This window comes from Condylostylus longicornis, unplaced genomic scaffold, assembly GCF_029603195.1.
Source record: "Condylostylus longicornis isolate FDR11 unplaced genomic scaffold, ASM2960319v2 ptg000046l, whole genome shotgun sequence".
In the NCBI taxonomy this organism is placed as follows: domain Eukaryota; kingdom Metazoa; phylum Arthropoda; class Insecta; order Diptera; family Dolichopodidae; genus Condylostylus; species Condylostylus longicornis.
The window spans coordinates 419,888-446,528 of record NW_026578015.1 but is presented as its reverse complement, the minus strand read 5'-3'; the positions used below and the strand labels follow the sequence as shown (position 1 = coordinate 446,528).

Here is a 26,641-nt window from a genome sequence, read left to right as displayed (position 1 = left end):
TTTAATGCTATTACAAACTGAAGATTGTACGAGTATGTAATAATTCGGAAAGAATATTGCATATTTTCTTGCATAAAGTATTATGAGTTATTCTAGCATAAAATATGACTACAGAAAGTTACGATAAGATAACAACAATTTTACAAGTTTATATTTAAAATTTCAAAGTGCACATTATTTACATATTAAACACCTATAGTTTAATACAAGTATACACACTTTTTAAAATTCAATTCTAATATTTGAAATAATATTCTAAAACAAATACTTTTATAAAAAAAAATTTTTGATATATCTGATATCACGTAAATGGCAAATCCATTTAAAACTTTAATATATTACCAATATAACCCTCCGAAAAAATCCTATAATATTCTTATAATGTTAAAAAAATCAAATGAAACCAACAAATATCACAATAATATGTCACACCTGCTATTTTTATTATACAAATATACTTATACGTATTATATTAGTATATATACATAATTATGTATATAACAGTATATTTATATAATACCCACAAAATTTACACAAAAAACTATTAATTATAACGCCACCGTTAAGGTTTACAATTTAAATATACCCAAATATGTGTACATATAGCAATAACATGGCTAAATGATATTATATATAGAGTTAGACTATAATATAATATAGCGAACAAGAAGCGAAATGAAGATGAAAATGAAATTATATTAAAGATTATCCACTGTTGTCAGCAACTGTATAGACAGTTAATTTTATTTCTTACTTTTATTATTATTTTATTATTATTGTTATTATATGCTTGTTTTTTTTTTGTTTTGTTTTAATATAATTGTTATACATATACATAATATGTATGTATGATTTTAAAACCCCATCAACAATATTAATATTAAAAATCACTTCTCATTACAAATTTAGATTTAGTTTGCCATTTCATCTTCATACAAAAAGATTTCATTCGCTGCTATTATACTTATACGAGTATATAAGCTAACTATTATACTACTATTGTATAAAATAGTTGGGCGCTGTGAATAAACACAAAAAGAGAATTTTGTTTTAAAAAAAACATCTCAAGTCACAGTTGAATCTTAATCGTTGCAATTAACGGTTGTGTGAAATATAGCAGTTAGTTTGTTATACGATAAGAAAATTAAATATTTTTTTTTTTTAATTTTAAATTTAACTTTACCGTAAATTGAATTTTTTTAATAAAAAATTTTTTTTGAAATTTTTGCAAAAAATTATATAATAAATAAGAAAAAATAAATTGAATAGTAACAAAACACAAAAAAAAAATTTCGTGTTAAAATAATTTAAAAAAAAAAAACAAAAAGGTTAAAAAGGAGAAAAATTTAAAAATTATAAAAAAATAAAAAAAAAAAATGTTTAGAAGAATATCGGGAGCGATTGCAATCACATTAGGAATTTTCATCATTCAAGGTGTGTAAAAAATTACGATATGCATTTTTTTTTTGTTTTTTAAATGTTTTAGCTATTTTTTACTATTTTTGCATGTTATTTAATGTTTTTTTTTTTTTGATTGATGTAAGATTGAATATTTTTTTTTATTTTAACATCTAAAGTGGGTGAATACACCTTACTTTAATTTTTTTTTTATTTTTATATTTTGTTTTTAATAAAGGTGTAACCCATAAATGCGCTTCTTCATAATAATATATTAGGAAAAATTTTAATTAAGATTTAAGATGAAAAAAATTGAAATGAAGGAGATGAAGAATATAAATATTATTTTATGTTAATTAAGCAAATAATTTCATAAAGGTTATTTGAGTGAATCATGAGAAAATCATAAGAAAATCATGGAAAATTTTTTTATGGTTAAAAAAAACATTTAAAAAATTTTTATTTTAATTGTAAGCCTTTGATTCATTTATAGATTTTTATATAAAAATTTTTTTTTGAGATTTTGTTAACACTCCATTTATTATCATCACCTTACACATGAATTGTTTTAACAAAATAATGAATTTATTAAATTTAATTTGAAATTTAATTTTAGAAATTTTTAACTTTTATTGATTTCTAATTTAAAACATTATAAAATATTTAAAAAATGAGACAGACAGTTTTCTTTTTACAAAATTTACGATATTAATATTATTTTCCGATATATCATTGTATTAAATTACGATATTTTATTTTATGATAATGGAAAATTTCAAGTATACCTTAAATATATGCAATTCTGTTCGTATAAAAAATTAATTAAATAAAAATTACTTACCCAAATTTTCGGAACAAATTACTTTGCAATATTAATTAAATTAGAATTACTTTCACAAACATTACGTGATTGAAAATTCGTATTACGTGATTGTATATTATCGTATATTATAATTGCATCAGTAACTTTTATTTTTTAATTTTAAATTAAATTTTTTTTGTATTAAAATATATATTGGTTAAATTTTCTAGTTTAATCTAGTCTAATCCAATTGTTGACATTCCAGTATATTAGTAATACAAATGATAATATGTATGTCTTTTAAATATTTAACGAGCAAGGGACTTGAATTAATGTAATATAATTCTAAAAACAGTTCCTATATCTTAAGTCAACCAATATTATATACGATCTAAAAAATTCTAATGTTTCTAAGAAAGATAAAATTATTTATAAATTAGAATATAAAATAATATTTTTTTTCGAAAAAATTAAAATGACGATCAGTTCCTAAATTTATTTATCACTTTAATTATATTTACATATAAAAACAATTAATTAAATTATATTTACTGTTATATTGACAATAATGGGGTTCAATAAGATTTTATAGATGTTCAGGTCATCCGATATGTACGCATAAATCAGGCCTTACTATATAATTCGATTTTCGTGAAATAAATTTCGTATTCAGAAAAATTATAAGGTAGCACCAATTAATTTGTACATCATTACTTTTCCATTTCGGTAAAATACAAAAATCGTTTCACAAAAATATGTAAGGCCCCTATATATGCGTGTAAGTTTTTTTAGATCTAGTAAAAATTTTACATATTTCAAATTCGAATTTACATTCATTATTCGATTTTATTACTATAATTATATAAATTCGAATTTAAATTACAGGTTTACATTATAAATAAAAAAGTGTTCTGAATTTTATAACTTATTGATTAAAAAATCTAAAATTGTTTAATAAATTCTAGTTATTCTTTTCTTAAAAATCTAGTTTTTAATTTTTGAAGAACATAATCTCCTAATATTTATAAATAAATAAATTCTTTCAAATTCAATAAATAAAATAGAACTAAAATTTATGGGGTATACATACAGGCATATGTATATCGAACTTTTTAACAAATAATTTAAATGGCAAAAATATATACACTTGTATATGCGTGTATAATAAAAAAAAAACCCAAAAAATAAAACATTTTTTATACTATCATAAATATTATTAAATAACAATAAAATTAAAATTCTATTCAAAACATCTTGTTCTAAATTTAAAATTATAACATTATTATTATTATACTGTTATACCTATACGGAATTATGTTACCTATATTCATTATTCATATTATAATAATCATGTTATTTAGATGCTGTTGCTAAACAGTTTTTCTGTTTCTTGCAATATTCTTTACTCTTCATATACATATACATAATATTATTACTGTCGTCAACATTATTTGAGAGAACTTTTAAAGAATAGAACAGAATAGAACAAAAGATCGCATAACGTAAATTATTTTTAAATAAAAAATAAAAGAAGATGAAAAAATTCTTTGAAAATAAAAAAAAAAATATTTTGTATTAAATATGGAAATTTTTTTGTATTCTTTTTAGAATTTATTTGCAATAATAACAATAAAATATTAAAATTTATTATCCTGTCTCTCAAAAAAAAAAAAATTTTTTTTCCTCTCTTTTATTTTATTACTGTTATGCAACAATCAAAATCGTGTAATGCATATTTTGACAATTTAATTTAATGATCGATCTGTCAACAAACCGGTTACAATTTACAGTAAAACACAGACAACTTAATAATATTCCTGTAATTCTACAAGTATTTATATAAAAAATTAATTAAATTATTGTATTATAAAAATTATAACACCTCCTTATTTAAAATATTTTCAATAAAATTCCCAAAAATGGAATTTTCTAGCATTTGCTGTTATATAGTGCATAATATAATGAAGATTTTTTTAATTTCGAAATTAAATCAAATAAAAATTAATACAGTATGCATACATATGTACATACATATGTATGTGAGCTATAAAATAATAATGAAATTATTATACCATAATAATAAACATAGTAGATCACCCGCTCATCATAAATACGGTAATATAATATAAAAAGCAACAAAAAAAATTATTTTAATTTCATCTGAATTTCAGTATAATATCTTTGATTTTTCAAGGTGTTCCTTTCAAAATCTCGAAATATAATATGTATGTATATAAATAACCACATACGATCATATAAATATCAAAAAAAAATATACATAAAAAGAGCAAAAGAAAAACAAAAACAGTCAAGGCCAATATGCAAATTTCCGAGTAAACATCAATATTATAAATTAAAAAAAAAATAATAATAATAAAGAAGAGAAAAAGTAATAAAAAACGATAAAAAAAAAATATAAAACAACCGCTTTTAAAAACGATATTAAATGCTATTACTAAAAAAAAAGAAGAATAAAAAAAAAAATAACCAAAAGAAAAAAAGAAGAAATCCCGAACTTTAAAAAATAAAATGATAGTGAAAGTTATTTACTTTTCGGGCGGTCATTTTTAGCAGTTTTCCAAAAGAAAAAAAAAAATTTGAAAAAATGGCTTATTAATTTCACTCTGTCCGTCCCAGACGTCCCTCCCCGATCTCTATTCATAAAATTTCTACACCCATTGAAATCGAAAGCTGAAATTTTATACACAAATAGGTATTAAGTTAAAACTTATTTCTGTAGAACAATAAATTTATCTCACCCCCCTAAAAGTTATAGCCCCTCAAAGTCTTAATAATGTCATTTTGTGAATATTTATTGTAACGAAACCACAAAATATTTTTTAAATTTCATAAGAGTGAAAAAGTAGTTGCTGATTTATTACATTGTTCCATAGCACAGTTGAGCTTGAAAATGACAAAATAGTCGTCAAAATTAACCGTTATATGGGAACCCGTTGTTTTTCGAATTTTTGATATCGTTTTTCTTTCAAACTACCACTTATAAGAGTCAATAATTTATTTTAATAGCTTTTACATACTAATAAAGATTTTATTTCCATTTATTCTCAAGTTATCGCCTCTTAAAATTTGCTTCATTTGAATTTTCGGCAACTGCAAGTTTTCAAAAATATTTATAATATAATAAGATGAAAATGCAATAATAAATGCCATTCCATCAAAAAATATAATTATTCATTTTAATTCACTTACTTAATCATCAACCATCCAATTATTGTGTTAAAAGCCTCTTTCAAATTTTTCCTGTTGCTCATCCTAAATATATGCAATATTTGAAATATTTTGATTTCTGTAATTAGTGTAATTTTATCAATATAGGAGATTGCTTTTAAGAGCAATATTTTCAATTGTTGAAAGGTGCTACTTTACAAACCATTTAGTTTGACCCAACTTAATATTTTTTAAATTTTAATCTTTTATACTCGCATGCTAGTACTTAAAACTTTACCATCTTTAAATGGTGTTATACCCAATAAATATTTTATTATCTTGTTTAATTCTTATTTATTTTTTATTATAATATTTTTTACAGATTTATGATAGCTGTTGTTAATAAATGTAAAAATACATGATTATAATTAAGTTTTTAAGTATAATAATATTTAAAATTTAAATAAAATTCATGTTTTATCGTATTTCTTGTTATAGTAATATTATATTGAATTCTTGAATTATTTGAATTTTTTGATAAATTATTAGGTTTTTTTTTAATCGAATTTTAAATAGATTAATTAGTTCATCTTTTATTATACTGTATAGTTATACAAATAGTATTTAATATTAATTTTATTATTATAATGAAAATATTATATTCAGCTCGATTTATTAGTTTATTAAAAAAAAAAATATTAAAATTTCCAGATAATATTAACTTGTACTCATTTTTTTTATTTCTCATCCTACAAATTTTTTTTTTTTTTTTGTATTTTTTAAGTTCCTGGATTTTTGAACCTGTTAAAATGTATAATTTTATGCGAGATTTATTATATAGAATTATAAATGTATAAGAGTGAAAAAAACCGACTTTATATTGACCCTACATTTATAATTAATTTGACTGAAAGTAACTTATAATTAAAAATTTCCTGAAACTTTTATGTATTAAAGTTTATAAAGCTAAAACTAATTTATGAAAAATTTTAATACCATTAATTCCTCATGATACGACATTTTCTAATAAGACATTTCGGATCATTAAGATATTTACGACAAGGTATAATTTGACAACCGCGGTTTCTAAGATGTGTTATATATTTTTTATATGTGTTGCAAATTTTCAATAAATTTATTGAAGTCAATTTTGAAATTATAGAAATTATATACAGAAGTTATTAAATTTTTGAGGAATATGCTACATATCAGATCATGTCATGCGCCTTAAAAAATACGAGTGTAAAACTTTTTATTCCGTTTTACAACATCGTTTTTGATACGACAGATTTGCGAAATTATTTCTAAACATGATATTCTGGATACGATTATCGTTTTTAATTTTTATTCGTTATTAATTTTTGAACAGAATCCTTTTCCGAATTTAATCAAGCGATCACAATTCAATTAGCAATGTGTTAATTGAAATTTTCTGAAAGATAATCAATCGTCTTTCATTATATTCGAATATAATTTTTTAATTAATGAAAAAATTACACAGAGTGTAATCTCAATTAAAATGTTATCATACTTAATTTAAAATCAATTTAATTTTTATTATCACCTCTTCTCCTCGAATTAAATATAGTTAAAATTTATTTTTGATCTATAGTGCCAGAATATCAATATACAAGTTTTGTAAGTTGACAGTATCATTTATAATAAAATAATATTTATTTTAAAAATTTGCATACTTTAATGCAAATATAAAAAAAAACTACTTTAACATGTAAACACAAAATCTACATTAAATTTAATATGGTAAAATGAGCAGAGTATATATCTACATAACTGCTCGTTATATGAGTACACACATATTTCAAAATTAAATTTTTTCAAATTTTTTTAAATATATTAACAAAATTTACATTATACTATACAAAAATAATATTAATATACAAATTTCAAGTAAATAAACGTGTTATACATTTTGTCAAAATATTTCAAATAGCTTATTGGGATTTAAAATTTAGGTAATTGAAATTATTATTTAAGAGCATTATGACAAATTAAGTAACATCATTATTATTAAGTAATATACTCATATACATTTATGAATATTGAATACCAAATATGTGATTTCCATTCCGGAATAAATTATAGACAATAAATCATGAAAATAATAATTATTTATATACATATTATTTGCTCTTACTCATATTGTATAAGAGCATATTATATGGGGGTTATTGTACTCCTACATACTTCTTTATAATATCTTTGCACTTTAACTATATAATTGATACTTAAAACATATATATTTTTGTAATAATAATTGAATTTTGTTGAACTAATTATAAAGGAAAATTATGAATCACTTGAATATTTTAAGAAGAATATTGTTCCTACGTTATATTACGTTTTTAGTAGACATTAAGATGTGGAAGTCAATTTAACCGGAAGAAGAAGAAATAAATTCCGATTTTCTGATAGATATATATGAACTCGACATAATTATTTTCAAAGAATTTATATAGTAATTTATTAAAATTTTAGAAAAATTTAATTTGTAAAGAATTGTTTACTATATTTTTTGTCGAAATTATTTTAAGTACGATCAAAATATTGTCAAAATTTAAACTTAATTAAGTTTCATTTGATCTTATACTAAAATTCAAATTTAAAACATAATTTTCTATTATAGTCTTATAAATAGATAAATGTTATTTAAGAAAATCTTAATTCAACATCGCTATAAACATAAAACATTCTAATACATTCTTATAACAATAACATATAAATTACATATTATATTCAAGTTCAAGTTTTTATCTCATAATATAATTACATTTAACATTATGTACAAATAAATCTACTGTTTGATATTTCTATACATTTAAATTCCAAATGATCAAATATCATTCTGATAGTATAATTTAGTGCCATTGCAATTTTTTCTAATAAATTACTATTATACGAGCTATATTAGAATTGCTGTAAGGTAATATACACTATCAAATATAAATACGGGAACTCATCATTAGTATATAAGAGAATATAAGTTTTTTTTTATAATATTGTATATGTAAGAGAATATAATGAGTATTTCAAGAAAATTAAGATAATTAAACAAGGTTGATCTGATAATAATAATAATATTGAAAATTCTCAAGACCATTCTATTCTGTCAGTTCAATACTTTTACAGAATTTATTTATGCTTGCTTTTGTATTATGTATGTCGTTGTTTTTATTAATTATTTTTAAATTTTAATAAAATTTTAATAAAACTTAAAAATATTTATGTTACACAGTGAATTTTTCAGAATTTTAGAAACTGGAAATTTATATTGTATGTTTACAACTCAAACAGCATTTATCATCGACTTAAACTCGTTAAATGTTTTCCTAAATTTTATATTATGTTTGTCACCTTATAATATCCCCATAAATTTCTTTTAATACTCCTTGTCCTTTATTCCATAAATATACCATTTCGGTTCAATTAATAACTTAAAGCTGAGAATGACATAAAATTCATGCGGGAAATAAATTTAAATCCAATTAAAAAATTTCGAAATATTAAAAAAACTAACAAGCACTAAAAACAATAAAATGGAACATTATAAATTAACCCAATTGGTAAGAATAAAATTCCCCCAGTTCCCCATAAAGTAATCGTTATAAATTTTCTTTTTTATTTACAGGTTTTGGACAATGTCCGGAAAAAAATGGACGTTTTCCAGTTTCTGGACAATGTGATGCCTATATTGAATGTGTTGATGGTGTTGGTGAAGAAAAATTATGCCCAGATGGTTTATTATTTAATGATAAATTAAGTCCATTTGCATATCCATGTCAATATCCAATTGATGTTGATTGCGCACAACGTGGTAAAACACAACCACCACAAGCAACTGATGATTGTCCACATCAATTTGGTTATTATAGATTAGGTGATGCATCAAATTGTGGCCGTTTTATGAATTGTGCTGCTGGTAAAGCATTTATATTTGAATGTCCAGAAGGATTAGCATTCGACAAAGATTCATATAGGTGTGATTGGCCTGATCAAGTACCAGATTGTGATGCTGAAGCATATTTAGGTTTTAAATGTCCAGATGTACAGAAATCTGAATTATTGGGACCAGAAGAACAAAGATTTTATAAATCACCGCATGATTGTCAACATTATTTCGTTTGTATTGAACATAAACCAAGATTATTGAATTGTGGTGAAGATCAAGCTTTCAATGAATTAATAAATGCATGTGATGGAATAGCAAATGTTACAGGATGTTCCGGAAAAAGCAGTGGAAAATAATTAACTTAAAATAAAAAAAAAATTTTTAATTTTTAGAAATTTAGTTAAGATTAAATTAAAATAAAAATAAAAAACGAAAAAGAATAAAGAGAAACGTGTGTGGATAATGAATTTTTATGAACAATTCTAGTCTCTTAAAAATGAAAATCTGTTTAAATAAAAAGAAAAATTTTCTAAAAAAATGGCAATTAAAAGGTTTTATTCATTTTTAAAAATTAATTTCTAATTATTTATGCTTAGGGAATATGTAAATGGAGGATAAGTGAATACTTACTGTAAACTTTAAAATTAATGCACTATTGAAAAAAAAAAACATAATTAATATTTTTTTTTTCAGTTGTTGAAATTCATACGGCACAATGTCCACAACCTAATGGAAAATTTCCGGTTGAAGAACAATGTGATGCCTATATTGAATGTATTGATGGTGTAGCTGAAGAAAAACTTTGTCCAGATGGTTTAGTTTTCAATGATGAATTTACTCCGGATGGTGATTGTGTTATTAAACCTTTAGTAAAATGTGGTAATCGACTTCGTTTACAACCAGCAAATTCAACAGAAAATTGTCCCCGACAATTTGGTTTTTATAAATTTGGTGATGCAATGCATTGTGCAGGTTATATGAATTGTGCACATGGTGTTGGTACACTTACATATTGTCCATTTGGATTAGCATTTAATTCTGAAACATATCAATGTGATTGGCCCGATGAAGTACAAGATTGTGATCCTGAACAATATTTAGGTTTTAAATGTCCACCAGAAGAAGAAAGACCAGTTGATGAAGAAGGACATGAAACAACACCAGAAAAACTTAAATATTATAGAAATGAAAAAAGTTGTAAACATTATTTTGTTTGTGTTAATGATAAACCACGTTTATATACTTGTGCTCAATTTTTAGTATTTAATGAAAAAAAGAAAGCATGTGATTTTAGATCAAAAGTACCAGAATGTGCACAAGAACAATCTGAAACAATTAATTTAAAAGATGTAACAAAATTAAAAGTTATAGAAGATGGACTTAAAGGATTTTTTAAATCTGATAATGAAAAACTAGAAGAATCACAAGCTTAATTAATCTTGATAAATGATGAAATTTATATTATATAATTTGATATTGTTTAAAAATTTTAATGAAATTATTCAACTTAAATCGAAAGCGTTTAACTCAAATCGTCACGAATGTTATTGATATTACATATAAAATTCATTTGTTAAAATATGTTAAATACTTAGTAAATAAATTTGTATAAGTAATTAAGTTTATAATAATTTTAACGATTTTCTTTTAATACCGAAAATTCAATTACAAAAAGAAAGTTATGAAAATTTTGTAAGTATTGCAATATTCGTAAGAATAAAATCTAATAATTAGTAATTCTTTAATATAAAAATCATTTTAAGTAAAAACTCCTACATTGAATAAATTAGTGACCAAACAAAATGCACTTCTTAAAGAATTTCCAAGTCCCCGGCTTCTTTATCATTTTCAATATAAATTTTTTATCCCATACGACTAGATTAATTCATTTTTCCAACAATTTACCTAAAAGTATATTTTTAATTATAGTATATTAAGTAAGTTTTATTTCAAAAGTTTTTATTTAAACAATTTAAATTTTTAATAAAATTTTAATAAAACAGTAAATTTCCAAACAGCAAAGGTAAGTTTTAAAACTAAAAAATCAATTTTTCACTATTAATAGGTATTTCAAATTTTGACACATTTGACATATTGTAATGAGAAATTCAACACTGTTTGAGTCAGTAATCATAATTACAAATTTCAAAGTAAATACCTTGCGGCAAATTTCCGAAAAAATAAGATAAAATAAATTTATTATTTTTTAAAACGTCTTGTTTTATTGCGATGGTGCTGCGTCGCTGTGACAGTTAATGAACATATTGTAGCATAATCAACTTTAAAGCAAACTTACCTTCAAAATGTTAAATTGAAAATAAAGAAATTCGATGATAAATCTACATTTCCATATTTTACCACTTAAAATTAAAAATTGAATGTGAAATTTTTACCATATTATTCTTTATTAATGAAAATAATTATATATAAAGTACATAAGTGAACATCAAAATTTTTTGGACTTTTTAATTTTGCTTTTTTTGTTTTAATTTTTTTGCTTCTTTTGTATTTTTTTTTTTTTTGGTTTTGGTTAGATTTCAGTTTTCGAAATGTTATTACATATTGACTGTGTTCGAAATTTTTGTCTCATTTTTTCATATAATATGTTCAAAATATTATTTTGCATTTTATATTGTTCTTAAATGATAAAATGAATTCAATAAATTTATTCTTAAAAAAAATTCGGAAATTAAATTTATAACAATCGTTAAAATGTTATAAATTTTTCAAATATAAAATTCATAGCATAATGGCAAGCCCAAAAAATATTTTAAAGTAAGTTTAATTTTTATTTCATTAACTTTAATTTCATTTTATTTTGAGTTTTAAAATTCAATTGTAAAAAATCAAAAATTTTATTATATTTTGGTGTTTGTACTTAATAAAACAGAATGAAAATTTTAATTGAACATTAAAAGTCTAAAATTATGGTTTATTTTTATTATATAATAATATTATTAATTATATATTAAAATATAAAAATATTAATAATAAATTATAATTTTATTATTAATTTGCATTATTTATTAATAACTTTTTTTATAAATTTTTGAATAAAATTTAAAAAAGGAAATTTTTTGAGCTTACAATATTTTATTTTGCCGAAACATAATTTCTTATTAAATAGATTCTTTTATTCTTGTTTTATTTATTTTCTCAGTTTGCTTTTTAATTTAAAATTTCATTAATTTTTGTTTTAATTTAATCCCAAAAAAAAATTGTATTTTAAAAGTTACAGATACTTGTTTTTTTTTTGTTTTCTATTTTCATTGCCTTGATATTGAATTTTATTGTATTAATCTGAATATTTATTAAATAAATTTGAATTGTCCAAAAAGTTTTTTTTTAATTTTTAAAAATTTCGTATATTTTTAATTTTATTTTTATAATATCTTCAAATTCTTACAAATAGATATTGGTTTTTTTTTTATTTTAATTAATTTTAATAATTTATTTAACAATTTACCTCGTAATTAATATAAAAAGCTGGTCAGTTTAAAAATTTTATGACACCATTTTAATTATATAATATCAACGGTTTACAGTTATTTTAATTTTTTTTTCTGGTTTTTTGACAAAATAAGTTCAATGACATGATTTAAAAGACGTATAAATAATGTAAATTGAAATTAATAAAAATAAAATTAATTATTATTGATAATGAATATATTATCAAAATTTAATTGATTATTACTTTTACCTTGCGAATTTAAGTGAAGTGTTTCTGCAAAGTATTTAATTGTAGTATAGTAGCGTACCAAAATTTTAAAGTGCATCAAGTTTTTTATGTTTGTATTCACACATATTATAATAAATACAACTATTTATATAACATGTTTTTAGTAATAATTAATTAAATGGAATCCAATATGCATTTACACATTCCAAAAAATAATAAAAAAATATGTATAAGATTTAATACAAATATGACCTTAGAGATAAGCGGCAATGTTTTTGATTATCATTTCAACACATAGACTCAAATTGCAATTTGTCAAAATTTAGATGACAAATGAGATATTAAAAAATGAGTGAGATATTAGCCTTGAAAAATTAATATTTGTGACGCAGTTTTTTCAACATTCAAAAATATTTTTATTGAAAATTTTTATATTTTTCCGAAATAATGATGTTTTCAAAAAAATTTTCAAAACTCCTTTTTTCTTCAGAAGAGAATTAGAATAAAATTAGAAGAAAATCAGAAAGTACGTATGTTACCCACGAAATATATGTATATTAGCAGGAACAAATATTCGATTGAGAATAAAAGGAAAATTTTTCAATATTTTGAAAATAACTCAAATTTGCAATAAATTTTATTATTTGAAATTGATATTTAAATTCCGGGTAAGTAAATATTATTATTTATTTTATATTTAAAATATATTTTTAAAATTATAATAAATAGCAATTGAAATTATCATTTAATTGTTTCTATAGTAATAGATTAAGTATAAAATGAGTAATTAAAATTAATTGTATATAATGCAAGTAATATAAATTTTTATTTAAACTACAATTATTATGAGTTGAGAGAACATTGAAATTTGAGTAATAATAATATTCTAAATAAAAAAAAAAATGAAATTCACCTCTATTATTGAGCTTCAACTAAATAATATAGGTGAATATTATTTTAAAGATATTAGAAAAATGATAAATAAAAATTCGATTTGCCGTTGTGCATTAAAAAAATATACCAGTAAACTTTATATATACTAAAAATTATTTTTAATTGCTGTTACTATAAAAATTTAAATGTAACCATTTAATTACGATATAAATTGTTAAATTTAAAATAAATAATTTCCGAAACATTTTGTACAGACTTAAAATCGTTTTTTTATCGTATTTTTTTTTCCTCACTTTTTTTATTTTTTAAACTACAAATCTACATTTTAATCATTTTTTGTGTATATATAATTTTTTTTTTTTTTTGCCATAATTTTTTAATGATAAATTTTGAATTTTATTTTTTTTTTTTGTTTTTTATGAAATATTTTAATTTTTATTATTCATTTTTTTTTGTTTCTCATATATACCGAAAAAATCTAAAATTAATTTTTTGTCTTAGTTTTAATATTTTACTTAATGGTTTGGTTTTTTTTTTTTTAATTTTTAATATTTTTTTTTGTTTTTAATAATTATTTTAGCACAGTGTTTTGTTTGTAGTAATATTTTTTTATTTATGTTTTTGATTTTAAATTAATATCGTAATATCGTAATTTTGCTTGAAGCTCGAGAAGTTTTCTTTTTGAAATTATTCAAAAATTAAAAGTTTTCAATTAAAATTGTGTTTTTGGTTTAATTTTTTTTTTAATTATAAATCTTTTGTTTTTCCAAAAATTTTTTATAATTTTATTTTTTTATCGTATTTTTTTTTTTGTTTGATTTGATATAATAAAATATCAAATTACAAAAAAAAATGGAATTTTTCAAAAATTTAATTTTTGAAATTTTTTTGATTTTTTTTTTTCTTTTAATAAAATACTAATTATATAATTTATAAATTGAAACTGGATAAATTTAATTTAAGTTAATTTTTTTTTCAATTTTTTCGTGTTAGATGTAATCATTAATTAATTAGTATAATATAATTATTTTTATAATAAAAATTAATTTTCATTTTTATTTTTGTTATTTTAAATCGTCCGTTGAATGAAAATTTTCATTTTTTTTTTGGTTCATTTGTGGTTGTTTAAATGTGTTTTTTGGTTTTTTTTTGTTATTTTTCTTATAAAAATTAATTTTTGGCTATAATTTTATAATTTAATAAAAAATTTTTATTTTTTTTAATTAAAAAAAAAATTTCATTTTTTTTTCGCTTTTTTTCTTTTTTGCATTTTTATGATCGAAAATCGATGGTAAGCTTCTTTCTTTCTTTCTTTCTTCATTTTTTTTTATCATTATCTCTCAATTTTTTATTCAATATTTTTTTTCTTGTTTTTCTTTATACTTTTTTTTTTGCTTTAATATTTATGTTCTGATTTTACTAAATAAACAAATAAATTCAACAAATATGATTTTTATCCATATTAATATTATTTTTTTTAATTTTTAATTTAATATAAATATATATCACCTTTTTTTCATGTTTCTTTTTTTATTATATTGTTTTTTTTTTTTATATTTTATTTTCGGTTTTTAATTACTGATTTCCGGTTTGTTTTCTGATTAAAATTTTTGTTAACTTTTTAGGTGCCGCATTTGTAATAATATGAAAAATAAATAAAAAACAATTTAAAAGAATGCGTTATGTATGTGACCCCATAGACCTTGAAGCATGCACAATTCATAATGGGCTAAAATGAAATGTTTTCGAAGTTAATTGTATATAGAACAAAGATAATAAATAAAGACAATTAAATAATGCGTTTTAAATATTAAATTTTTGTTAAAAATTTTTATACTCAAAATGTAATTCATGTCTTCGAACAACTTTGTATGTTAACATAATATTCGTCTCAAAAATTAGAATTCAATAAATTTAAATTCAACTTCTGGTACGAGTTCAGCGCAAAATAACACAAGTGTACCTCTTAATATTTAAGGGGATTTTTGATGCCATTAAAATGTCTATGTTAAGTCTTTGCATATACTTACAAATCGCAGGAATCCAATATTTTATTTTTTCAGATTTGTAATATTCTACAAGTAATAATACGATAATACGAGCTATTCTTCAATATTCAACATTTTATGCTCCATTATGTTATTCTTCTAATTTTGGTATAATGTTTTTGCATTTAATAAAAAAATTTAAAAATTCTTTTAGAATTAGCAACTGAACATGCTATGTTATTGAATTTACTTGCATATTACCATTTACAACATTCTTCATTAATTAAAATTTTATATGAAAATTTTAAAATATGAAAAATTTTTATAATAATATTGTTTTTTTTTTTTTTCGTAATTGCTTGTTGTTATTTTAAATAAATAACTGCGACACTTAAAAAGTTTTACTGAATATAATAACTATTGAAAAATAATAATTAAATTTAATTAGAAAAAAAATTATATATTTAATTTTAAAATATAAATTTTAATATATTTTTTTATTTTTAACTATACTATTGTGTCTCTTAAAAATTAAAAATAATGTATATTGTATAAATATAACAATAATATTTAAAATCATAATTAAAAAGAAAGCAGAATTAAATTATATATTTGTTTTTTATATATTTTTTATAATAATAATGTTTTTATTTTGTGTAATTATTTCTATTGTAAACATAAATTCTGTCTATTATCTTTTTACTTTGTGTTTGTAATTTTATAAATTTATTTATTTTTTTTCTTTTTATTTTTTCTTTAATTTAATTTTATTGTAAATTGTTTATCTTGGGATTTTTTTTGGATTTGTTTATTTTCATTTCTATATTTAAAGTTTTTTTAATAAAAAAATTATGCTTTTTTTTTTCTTTAAAAAAAAAAATTATATATTTTATTTATAGAGTTTTGTTATTTTGTGTTTTTGTCTGTTTTTCTCATCTCTTCATATTCACTTTTTTTTTTTTTAATAAAAGGCATTGATAAGGTGATTATTTTATTTTAATTTTATTTTTTCTTTCTTTTATTATTAATTTTTATTTTTTTTTAATTTTATTATTTCCTTTTTGCTTTAATTATATTTTTAATTAATTTTCAAAAAAATTAACAGAGAACTTGAATTTTCTTTTTTTTTTTAATTAATTTAAACTGTAACAAAATTTATAACATTATTAGATAAAAATTGGTTTTATAATATTTTTATAATAATAATAATCATGTTAAAATTTAGAACAAAAAGTGAATGTACTTCAATGTTTCGTACAGAAATTATTAATTAATTTTATTTTTGAAAGAAAATTTTATATGAATTTAGAGCAGTTTCAAGTATGTATTGTACAGCTAAATTAATTATATTAGAATAATAGCTGACTTAATAATTTTAATTTCATATAATATAAAATATTTTAATTTTACTTAATGTTGTCATATTTATTGCAATTTTTTAAATTAATGCATTTGAATTTTTAATATTTTTTTTTTTTTAAAATAATTTATGAGACAATAAGATTCTCATTAAAATTAATAAAAATTTTTACATGATTATTATTAAAATTATATTGTAGACCGAATATTTACCAATAAGAAATTTAAAATTGAAATAAAAAACAAAAATTCGAATTAAAAACAATAAATAATTAAATAATTTTATGTTTACTTTTAATATAATTACATAATATTTATTATATTATTTTATGCATAATGTAAGTATTTATATTTTATATTTTTTGTTTTCATTTTGGTTTTTGTTACAAGAATATTTTTGATACAACACTGACGAATAATGACAAAATTTTGACTTTCCAAAAATGTAATAAGTTTTTTTTTTTTTGCATTTTGTTTATTTTTATTGAATTTTTCTCATCTTTATTTTAATTATTTAATTTAAAATGTTTTTTTTTTATTATTATTTTGAATATTTCTTCATTTTGGTTTTCATTAATTAATTATTTCTTCATTTTTTAATTACAGGAATCACAGGAAAATGTTTTAATTTTCTTATTTTTTTTTTTTTTGATTTTCAAGGAAATTGAATTTATTTCTTTAATTTTTTTTTCCATTTTTAATTTTTAACTAGTCAAATTATTTAAAAACTGAAAATATATTACATTTTTTTTTCAACATTTTTAAGGTTTTTTTTTTTATTTTTGAAATTCAAATCTAATGTAACCAATTTATTTAATTTATTTAAAATTTATTTTTAAAAATTAACTTATTAAAAAGTATAATTTTACATAGTTTTCTTTCTTACTTCATTTTTTTTTTTTTCAAAAATAAATTCGAATAAGATCAGTCTATTAATTGCAATCACTATATAAGCATAATATAAAATTTAAAATTAGTTCAAAACTTTTGAATTATGGTAAAGAAGAATTTTTTGTCCGGTTTGTATAACTATTAAGTAAATGCATTTAATTGAATATCTCAATTAATTTCAGGCATGTATACTAATGTTTACTAATTATATATAATTATAGACTAATTTTTGTAATTAAACTTTGGCAATAATTGAATTTTATAGCAAGAAGAGAAGAGTGAAGTTCTATAGCAGACACTATAGAGGAATGAATTTAATTTTATTTTAACTCAACAATTTTAATTTGAAAAAGTTTATACGAATTTGGAATAATTATTATGGATTTAGTTTGAAATTTTATTTTTTTATAGAAATTCAAAATTTCATGAACTAATTTTATAATTTTATATTTTGTTTTCTTTTTTCTTTAAATTATAATATTATGTTCCAATTTTATTTTCATTAAATAACCAGTGATAAATAGTAAATGTGCCGAAAGGAGTTTTTAGTACTGTATTTAATAATTTTGTTTCAAAAATGGTTTTTTTACCAAATAATTTTATTAAACCATTTTTGTTTTTTTTTTTTTTAATTATATTCATATATATAGCCAAACAATTAATTTTAAATATCCGTTAATACATACAACTGATAGCCGAAAATTTCAAATTTTTTATTTGTTTTATTTTAATATTCCGAAAATATTTTGTTAATGTAAGTTGTATGTATATTTATTTATTAATTTTAATAATAAATATATTTTTTTTTTAAGTATAGCCAAAATTCATGTTTTACAAGTTTCATGTCCAATTTAATTAAATGATGTTAACAATTAAATCGAAATTATTTAAGTTAAAATTAAATTTTTTTTTTTTAAATTTAATTTCGATAAAAATGGACATGATTTTATTTATTTATTTTTTTTTTTTTATTTTATTAAACTTTATTCGAACTGATGTTTATATAAATATTCGAAATTTAAAAGTTTTTCATATTTTTGTAAATTTTCAAAATATATTTATTAATTTTTCTGAAAATTTTTTAGTTGATATTTACCACTGACGATTTGATTAAATTATATTAAAATAATTAATTTTTCAATATTATATATATATATAAAAAAATAACTTAAATCTAATCGATTTTAAATTATATAATAAAATTATTATTATGAAGAAGAAATTTGAAAAACAAATATATATTCTTATTTAATTGAAATATTTTTTTTTTTAATTTTTTTCCTCATAATAGTATAATTATTATATAAAATAAATTAATATTACAAATATAACTATGAATTAATAAAATTTTCGAACTTAATTTACAAATATTCTTAATAATCAATTTTATAAATAAATAATTGAATTATAGTTATCTCGAAATACGAACTTAAAAAATTTATTATAAATATATAATAAAAAAAAAACTCTCACATTATTTTAATGTTTTTTTTTTTTCTTAAATACTAGAATTCCGAATTCCGCAAAATTCATCAAAAAATATATTAAATTTATATAGAATTTAGATATTCTAATCGTTTTAAAAATTTTCTTTTTTTAATTTTTTTCTTGTTATTTTTTTTCAATTTTTTTTTTAAGAAATTTTCTCAATTCGTGTCGAAATTTTTTTTTTTTTGAAAACAAAATTATTAATTTACGTTTTTTGTTTTTTTTTTGTAATTTTGTAATGTTTTTGAGTTTTAAAAAAAAGAAAAATATTTTTTTAATTGAAAATGCCGAAAATTTAAAATAAAAATTTTAGATTTCCTCGCAAAGGCATTGTTATATTTATTTTATATTTAATTTCCAAAAAAATTTTCTTTTCGTATTTAAATATTATTTATTAAGGTTTCCTTCTGTTTTTTTTTTTTTGCTTTATTTTTTTTAATTTTGTTTTTCTATCAAATTACTATGATTCCTGATTATATTTTTTTTTTTACTTATATTAAATTTTCAAAATCAACTTAAAATCTAAGTAGGTTTTGTTTTTCCTTTTTTGTTTTTTATATTCGCATGGCCAGAATGGGGGTCATTTTTTCAATAGACCTTACATTTTTTTTTGTTCAAACATACATAAAAATTTATTTTAATATTTAATTCTTAGTCTCATAAATTGTAAGCAGAAATTCTTAAGAGTGTATTTATTTATTGAATTCAACTTTTTAAAATTACAATTTCTAGATATTTTTTGTTTTTGAGACTAGATATTAAAAATTATGCATTGCATTTTACTTGTATAAATGTTAAGTATGTATTACATTCTGTAAGGAAAAAAAATTTTCTTAATATTTTTTATTTTTTTTTTAATAATTTTTATTACAGTATTTTATTATGGAATTATTTTTTCAATTAAAATATTGACATTCTTGTTTTTTTTGCATTTCAATATTATTTACGAAATATGAATTTAAGATGCAAAATTTTCAAAATTCAAAATTTTTTCAAATATATTTTAAATATGTTGAAAATCTTAATGTTGAATGATTATATTTTAATTGAAAGAAAATAATCATAATTTTTTTTAATTAAATATTTGATTTTGTTTTAATCTTACAATTAAATTTAATTATAAATTTTTTTCTTCTTTTTTAATTTTATTCTTGTATTTTAAAGTTTTTTTTTTTTTTTAATAATTTTTCATTTATTTATAGTTTTGAATTTTAATAGTTCCAAACATTTACTGTATTTTATTTAATTTTATTCATTTTAGTATTCCGAAATGTTGATTCCAAAGAGTAATGCCAAAGATGTTTTTTCTTAATTTTTTTTTCGATTTTTCAAAGTTTTTTTTTTTTTTTCAAATTTTTGAATATTTTTATTACTAATGTATTTAATTTTTTTGAATTTCCATGAATTGTTGTTTTTTTTTTTAATATTTTTTGAATATATTGTATAATTATGAGATTTGGTTTTATTCTGTTATAGTAATTATTTTTTTAATTTTAAAATTGAATTTTATATTAATTGTTATATGCATAATAAGTTTAATTTAAGGGATCTGTGATACAAAAAAAAAAAAACCTATTTTTCAAATTGTTTACATTAAATAATTTCTATGTAAATATTCTAAATTTCTTAAGCAATATTATTTATTTGATTAAAAATAGCATATATTTTATATGATTTTGTTTTATATTTTTGCAGCAAAATAATTGTTATAAATTTATAATAAAATAGTTTGACAAAAGAAAAAAAAAATATTTTCTTAACAAACTATTTTTTCTAAAATTAATTGAATTGAATATTAATACAAATAATTTTGTAAAATCAAGATTATATGAATAATTATAGATTTTAAATAAATAATTTTTTGTAATTGTTATAATACAATTACGATATATTAGATCCCATATTTAATATAATTCATTATACAATAACAAGAAATAAGGAAAAAGAAAAAAATAGAAATTAATAACTTTTTAAAAAATTTTTCTACTTAAAAGTAAATTTTATTAAATGAAAACATTTTAAAACATATTATTATTATTTATAGCTTTAGCATTTCGAAAAATCAACTAATAATATATTAAAAATATTATTTTCAAAATTAAATTTTATTACAAAGATTTTTTTGATTTTATTATAAAAAATTAAATATTTGTATTTAATTTTAAAACGAAATTTCTAAAATAAAAATTTTATTTATTTTTTTTTTTTTTGGTTTCGTTTTTGTTTTTTTTTTTTTTAGATAAAAGAGATATTAAAAAGTAATCCACGACGACTTCAAATTTTATACACCTTTTACATATTTGTTTTGTTGTAAAAAATTTTAAAATTTTTGTCATCGATTTTTAAATTTATTTTTTTTTTTGTTATTCTTTATGGTTTTGTGTGTTTTCTTTTTTTATAATTTAATTAATATTTAGGAACTGAGTTTGTTTGCATGTTTTATTATTTTTATTTTTATTATTTTTTGATTAATTTTTTTATATAGTATTTTATTTTTAAAGAAAAACAAATTGTATTTAATGTTATATTTTAATTTTTTTTTCAAAAATTTGGTTTCTCGCTTGAGTCTTTTGATTTGTAAGAACATAATTTAATTAAATTAGAAATATTTTAATAATGTACGCTATTTATATACAATAATTTTAAATAAAATCAAAATTTTGTTTTATTAGAAAGTAAGAAATTTAAATATATAATACCTTCAAGTATTTTTAAATTTTTGAATGTCAGGTAAATATAAATGTATATTATTCAATTTAAGATTTCTTTTTGTTTTTTAATTTAACCAATTTTAAAATATCAATATTAAAATTTTTTGTTTCGAATTACAAAAAATCATTTTTAAGTATAAATAATTTATTTTTAATGTTTCTAAATAAGAAATTTGAGCAATTCTGTTTTATGGTACCGGCAACCTAATTCCAATTGTTAGTTAGAAATGACTTTTGCTTCGAAACCAAATTTGAATACTTCGAAAAAGGAGCAAATATTCATTAAATAAAAAATTTAAATTATTAAACAAAAATTTTAATTAAAAATTTTTTTTGGGGTTGCTTCCAAAATAAGAGAAATATTAATAATTTTTTTCTCTAGATAAACATTATATTAATGTTTTCCTCTAATATAAATGCTCAATTAATTATAAAATAATTAATTTTTTTGTTTTTTTTTTTATTTGAATTTTTACATTATTTAATTTTTAAGTTTTTATTACATATTTTATATTTTTATTTTTTTATAATTTTAAATTTTCTGGTTTTTTTCATATTGTTTTTTTTTTTTTTTCAATTTTTGTTCTTCTATTGGACGAATTAATTGTATAGGAAAATTTGTTTAATTTTTTCTTTACATTTTTTTTTTTTTGTTTTATATAAAAAAGAACTGTTTTTAGGAGCATTTTTGAAATATTGATTCTGTATGGTGTGCTTAAAAATACCTTTTTAATTTTGGTTGGGTTTTTTTCTTTTATTTAATTTGTTTTTGTAATATTATAAATTTTTAAAAAATTGTTTGTTTTATTTTATTTTATTTGTTTTCGGGCTTTTTATATTATTCAATTTGATTTTTAATATCTATTTCGCTTTGCAACTGCAGTTTTTAAATATTTTGTTTATTTTTTTTTTTCTTTTAATAATAATATTGAAATTTTATTTATGAATTAAACGCAATATACATTTTCATTTTGTATTTAATTTTATAATTTAATCTGATTTCTTGTTCATTTTTGTTTTATTTTTCTTTTTTAATAATTTTTATTATTATTTTATTTTAATATATATATATTTACAATATTCATATTTATTATTTATATCAATTTGTAAAACGCATAATTCTGTATATATGAATTATGCTAGCGAGTTTTTGGTTGCGTGTATATTTACGAGGCTATTTTTATTGTTTGTTTTAAAAAGGGAAAATTATATGATAATAATAATAATAATTGTAAAATGAAAATTATTAAAGAAGGAAAATTTTTGTTTAAAATGAAAAATACATCATATTATTAAATATATTCTCTTGATATTATAAAATGAAAATAAAATTTATTTTTTTTAATTTAAAAAATTTTTTTAGTTGCCACTTCGTATTTGTTTTTTTTTTGTTTTGCTTTTAATTTTGAATTTTTTAAATTTTTATATTTTTATATTTTTTATTTTTGACTCGAAATTGTTTTTAGTTTTAATTTTTTCATTTTCCAAAACATTTAATTTAAGACAGTGAGGGACTATAAAATTTTAATGCCACAATTTTTTAAAAAATGTTTTATAGATTATTGCTTGGTTAAGCAAAATTTATTAAGAAATTATAAATAGGTACTATTTTAATTATCTTGGTAGTTATTTTTCTTTTAAACAAGTTGATTTTTTACTTTTTCTATAAACTATATATATTTAGGTTCCATATTTGAATTCAAAATATCAAATGTTGCGCTTAAAAAGAACTACCTTTAATAAGATAATTTTATATACCGAATTCAGGATGAAAAATATAGACAGGAATTAATTTTGGAGAAATAATTTTTTTATTTTTGAATTATAATCCCTCAAAAATATAATATTTATTTTTAGGAATTTATTTAATTTTAAAAATGATATAAAAAATTTTATTGAAATTTTGTGGCACTTGTTTAAGTAGTAATGTAAAAATATTTATTTTAATATTTTAAAATTTTTTTTCGACATAATTCAACATTAGATTTAGGTCTATTAAAAATTAAATAAAAATTAAATTCTTTTCTTTTACAATAAAATTGTGTTTTTTCCTGTAAATGTTATTCATTCATTCATTTTTTTTTTACTTTAGTTTCAATTCATTTGGTTTTTGTATTATATTTCTTGAAAAGAAAAGAAAAAAATAATAAAAAACTAATATTGAGATTTTCAATTTCAATATAGAAAACACAAAAAACTATTTTTATCTGTTCTATTTTTTTTTTTTTTTTATCTGTAAATAAATAATTCTGCAATATTGTCTATAAATATATAACTATATTACTTTCGTATAATATGGATATTCTTAGATTAATATTAAAGAAACAATTAATGTATTTAAGTATATATATATATATATATATTGTACATATATATATATATATGCATTGTATATTACATTGAAAAGTAAAAATAATAAAATTTAACTAAAATAATTCCATTATCTATTTCATTTTTAATGAGATCTGTTTAGAATTAGTTGTACTTATTGCTGTTTTTATTTATTTATAGATATCATAATTAATTTTTTTTTCTATTCTCTATTTCTTTATTTCTGTATTTTTATTAAAAATAAAAACAAAAATATTTTCATTTATTTTTTTAATTTTTTTTGTGGTTTTCAATTCGATTTTTTTTTCATATTTTAAATATATTTTATTTTTCTATTAATAATGTATATTGGACTTTTTGTAAATTTGTTTTGTAAAAATTGTTGTTTAAATTTGATTCTATTGTTAAAATAAAATATTCAATATAATAAAAAAATTAAAAATGAGAAAAAAAAACAGTATATTGAATTTTTAATTATTAAATTTAATTATTTAAATTTTACGTGGACTTATTTACAATTATAAAAAAAAAACCAAGAAAAATTGTTGAATTATATTTTTTTTAACTATTTCAAAATATTAATGGTTTTACTTTTTTTTGGTTTTCTATTTATTTGTATTTTTTTTTTCGGTTTTTTTTTATTTTTTTCCTATTTTCTTTACTATTATTAATTAATGTTTTAATATTAATTCTATGGTTTTTGATTCTTTGGCTTTTGTGTAAAATAAATTCCTGCTATTTCGTTTCATCTAAAATATAAATTTGCTTTATTTTAAATATTTTAATAACTATTGAGTTTTTGTTGCTGAGTTTATTTTGATTTTTTTTTATTAGGTTTGATTAAAAACTTCCATTTGTAATTATAAAAATTTTCATATTTGAATTGAAATCTCAATATTAATTTTTCTTTTGTTTTATTTTTGGTTCGCATTTCTTGTATGTTTTATTTATTTGATTCGTTTTTTTTTATATTTTAATGTTTTTTTTTTTTTATTTGTTTGTTTCTTTTTTTATTTCATTAATTTATGTAATTAAGGCAACTTTTTATAAGGAATTCCAATTCAATACTGTGTTTTAAATATATATGTATATAAAGAATTTTTTATATTATATATTTAAATTTTCCTGTTATATAATAGTTATGTGTTTACTATGAAATTTTTTGTTTTTTTATTGTAAATTCATATTATGCAACATATTATTTAAATAAGTTGATATGGACTAAAAGAAAAAAAAAAAAGAAAATTGATCCAATAAGGAAATTTAATAAATTTTAATAATCTATTAAAATTAAGTTAATAATTTATTAACTTAATAAATTAATGTGAATATTGTAAAAAAAAATATTTAGAACCGTTTTTGGAAAATAGTAGTTAAACTTAAAATTTTAATAATAATTTTTTTGTAGTAAATCTCAACTAGATTCAATTAAATAATTAATTAATTTATACCTGTTTTGTTTTTAATAAATCTTCAATTTTCTTATTAATACTAAGTAATAGCAGTAACAATTTAAATGTTTTATTTAAAATAAATTAAATAAAATATTAAAATAAACATGAATTAAAAAATATAAATTAAATAGTTACGTTGACGTATTTACTTATATTAAACTACAATATAAGTAAATTTTTATAATTTTTTGTTAAAATTTTAAAGAAAAACTAAATTAATTAACTGCATTTACTGATTATTGATACAAAAAAATTTTACTAAAAAATATAATGTAAAGATTTTGGAAAAAGATTTTTCAAAAGTGACCAAAAAGGCTTATTCATTTTTTAATTTAAAAAATAATAAATATAATTTGAATTATTTTTGCTTTAAAACAATATTAAATATTCCATTTTATATTTAAATACAATATTAAAATTGCTTTTATAGAAATTATAGTATTTGACAACTTAGCAATTCAATTTTAATTATATATATATGTATATTTTATAACCATTACATGTTTAATAACACAAGATTGTATTTCTGTATTACATATTGGTTTTCATTTTTTTTTTTGTTTTAAAATAA

General features: G+C 18.5%; 1 protein-coding gene across 2 annotated transcripts; it reads left to right on the top strand.

Annotated features, from left to right (window-relative positions):
- Positions 1–934: 934 nt before the first annotated feature.
- Positions 935–10,804, top strand: LOC129610664 (protein obstructor-E). 2 transcript variants are annotated; one of them, XM_055523304.1, is made up of 2 exons: positions 935–1,434; positions 9,969–10,804. In XM_055523304.1, exons 1-2 carry the CDS (start codon positions 1,377–1,379, stop codon positions 10,706–10,708), a joined length of 798 nt encoding a protein of 265 aa, XP_055379279.1. In that variant the 5' UTR covers positions 935–1,376; the 3' UTR covers positions 10,709–10,804. The 2 variants fall into 2 exon arrangements, with proteins under 2 accessions (XP_055379279.1, XP_055379281.1); XM_055523306.1 differs by lacking the exon at positions 9,969–10,804 and adding an exon at positions 9,015–9,808.
- The last annotated feature ends 15,837 nt before the right edge of the window (positions 10,805–26,641 follow it).

Coding starts and splice junctions, on each gene's coding strand:
- LOC129610664 (XM_055523304.1), top strand. CDS start 1,377: ATGTTTAGAAGAATATCGGGAGCGATTGCAATCACATTAGGAATTTTC. Junction 1,435..9,968: donor AGGAATTTTCATCATTCAAG/GTGTGTAAAAAA, acceptor TTTTTTTTTCAG/TTGTTGAAATTCATACGGCA.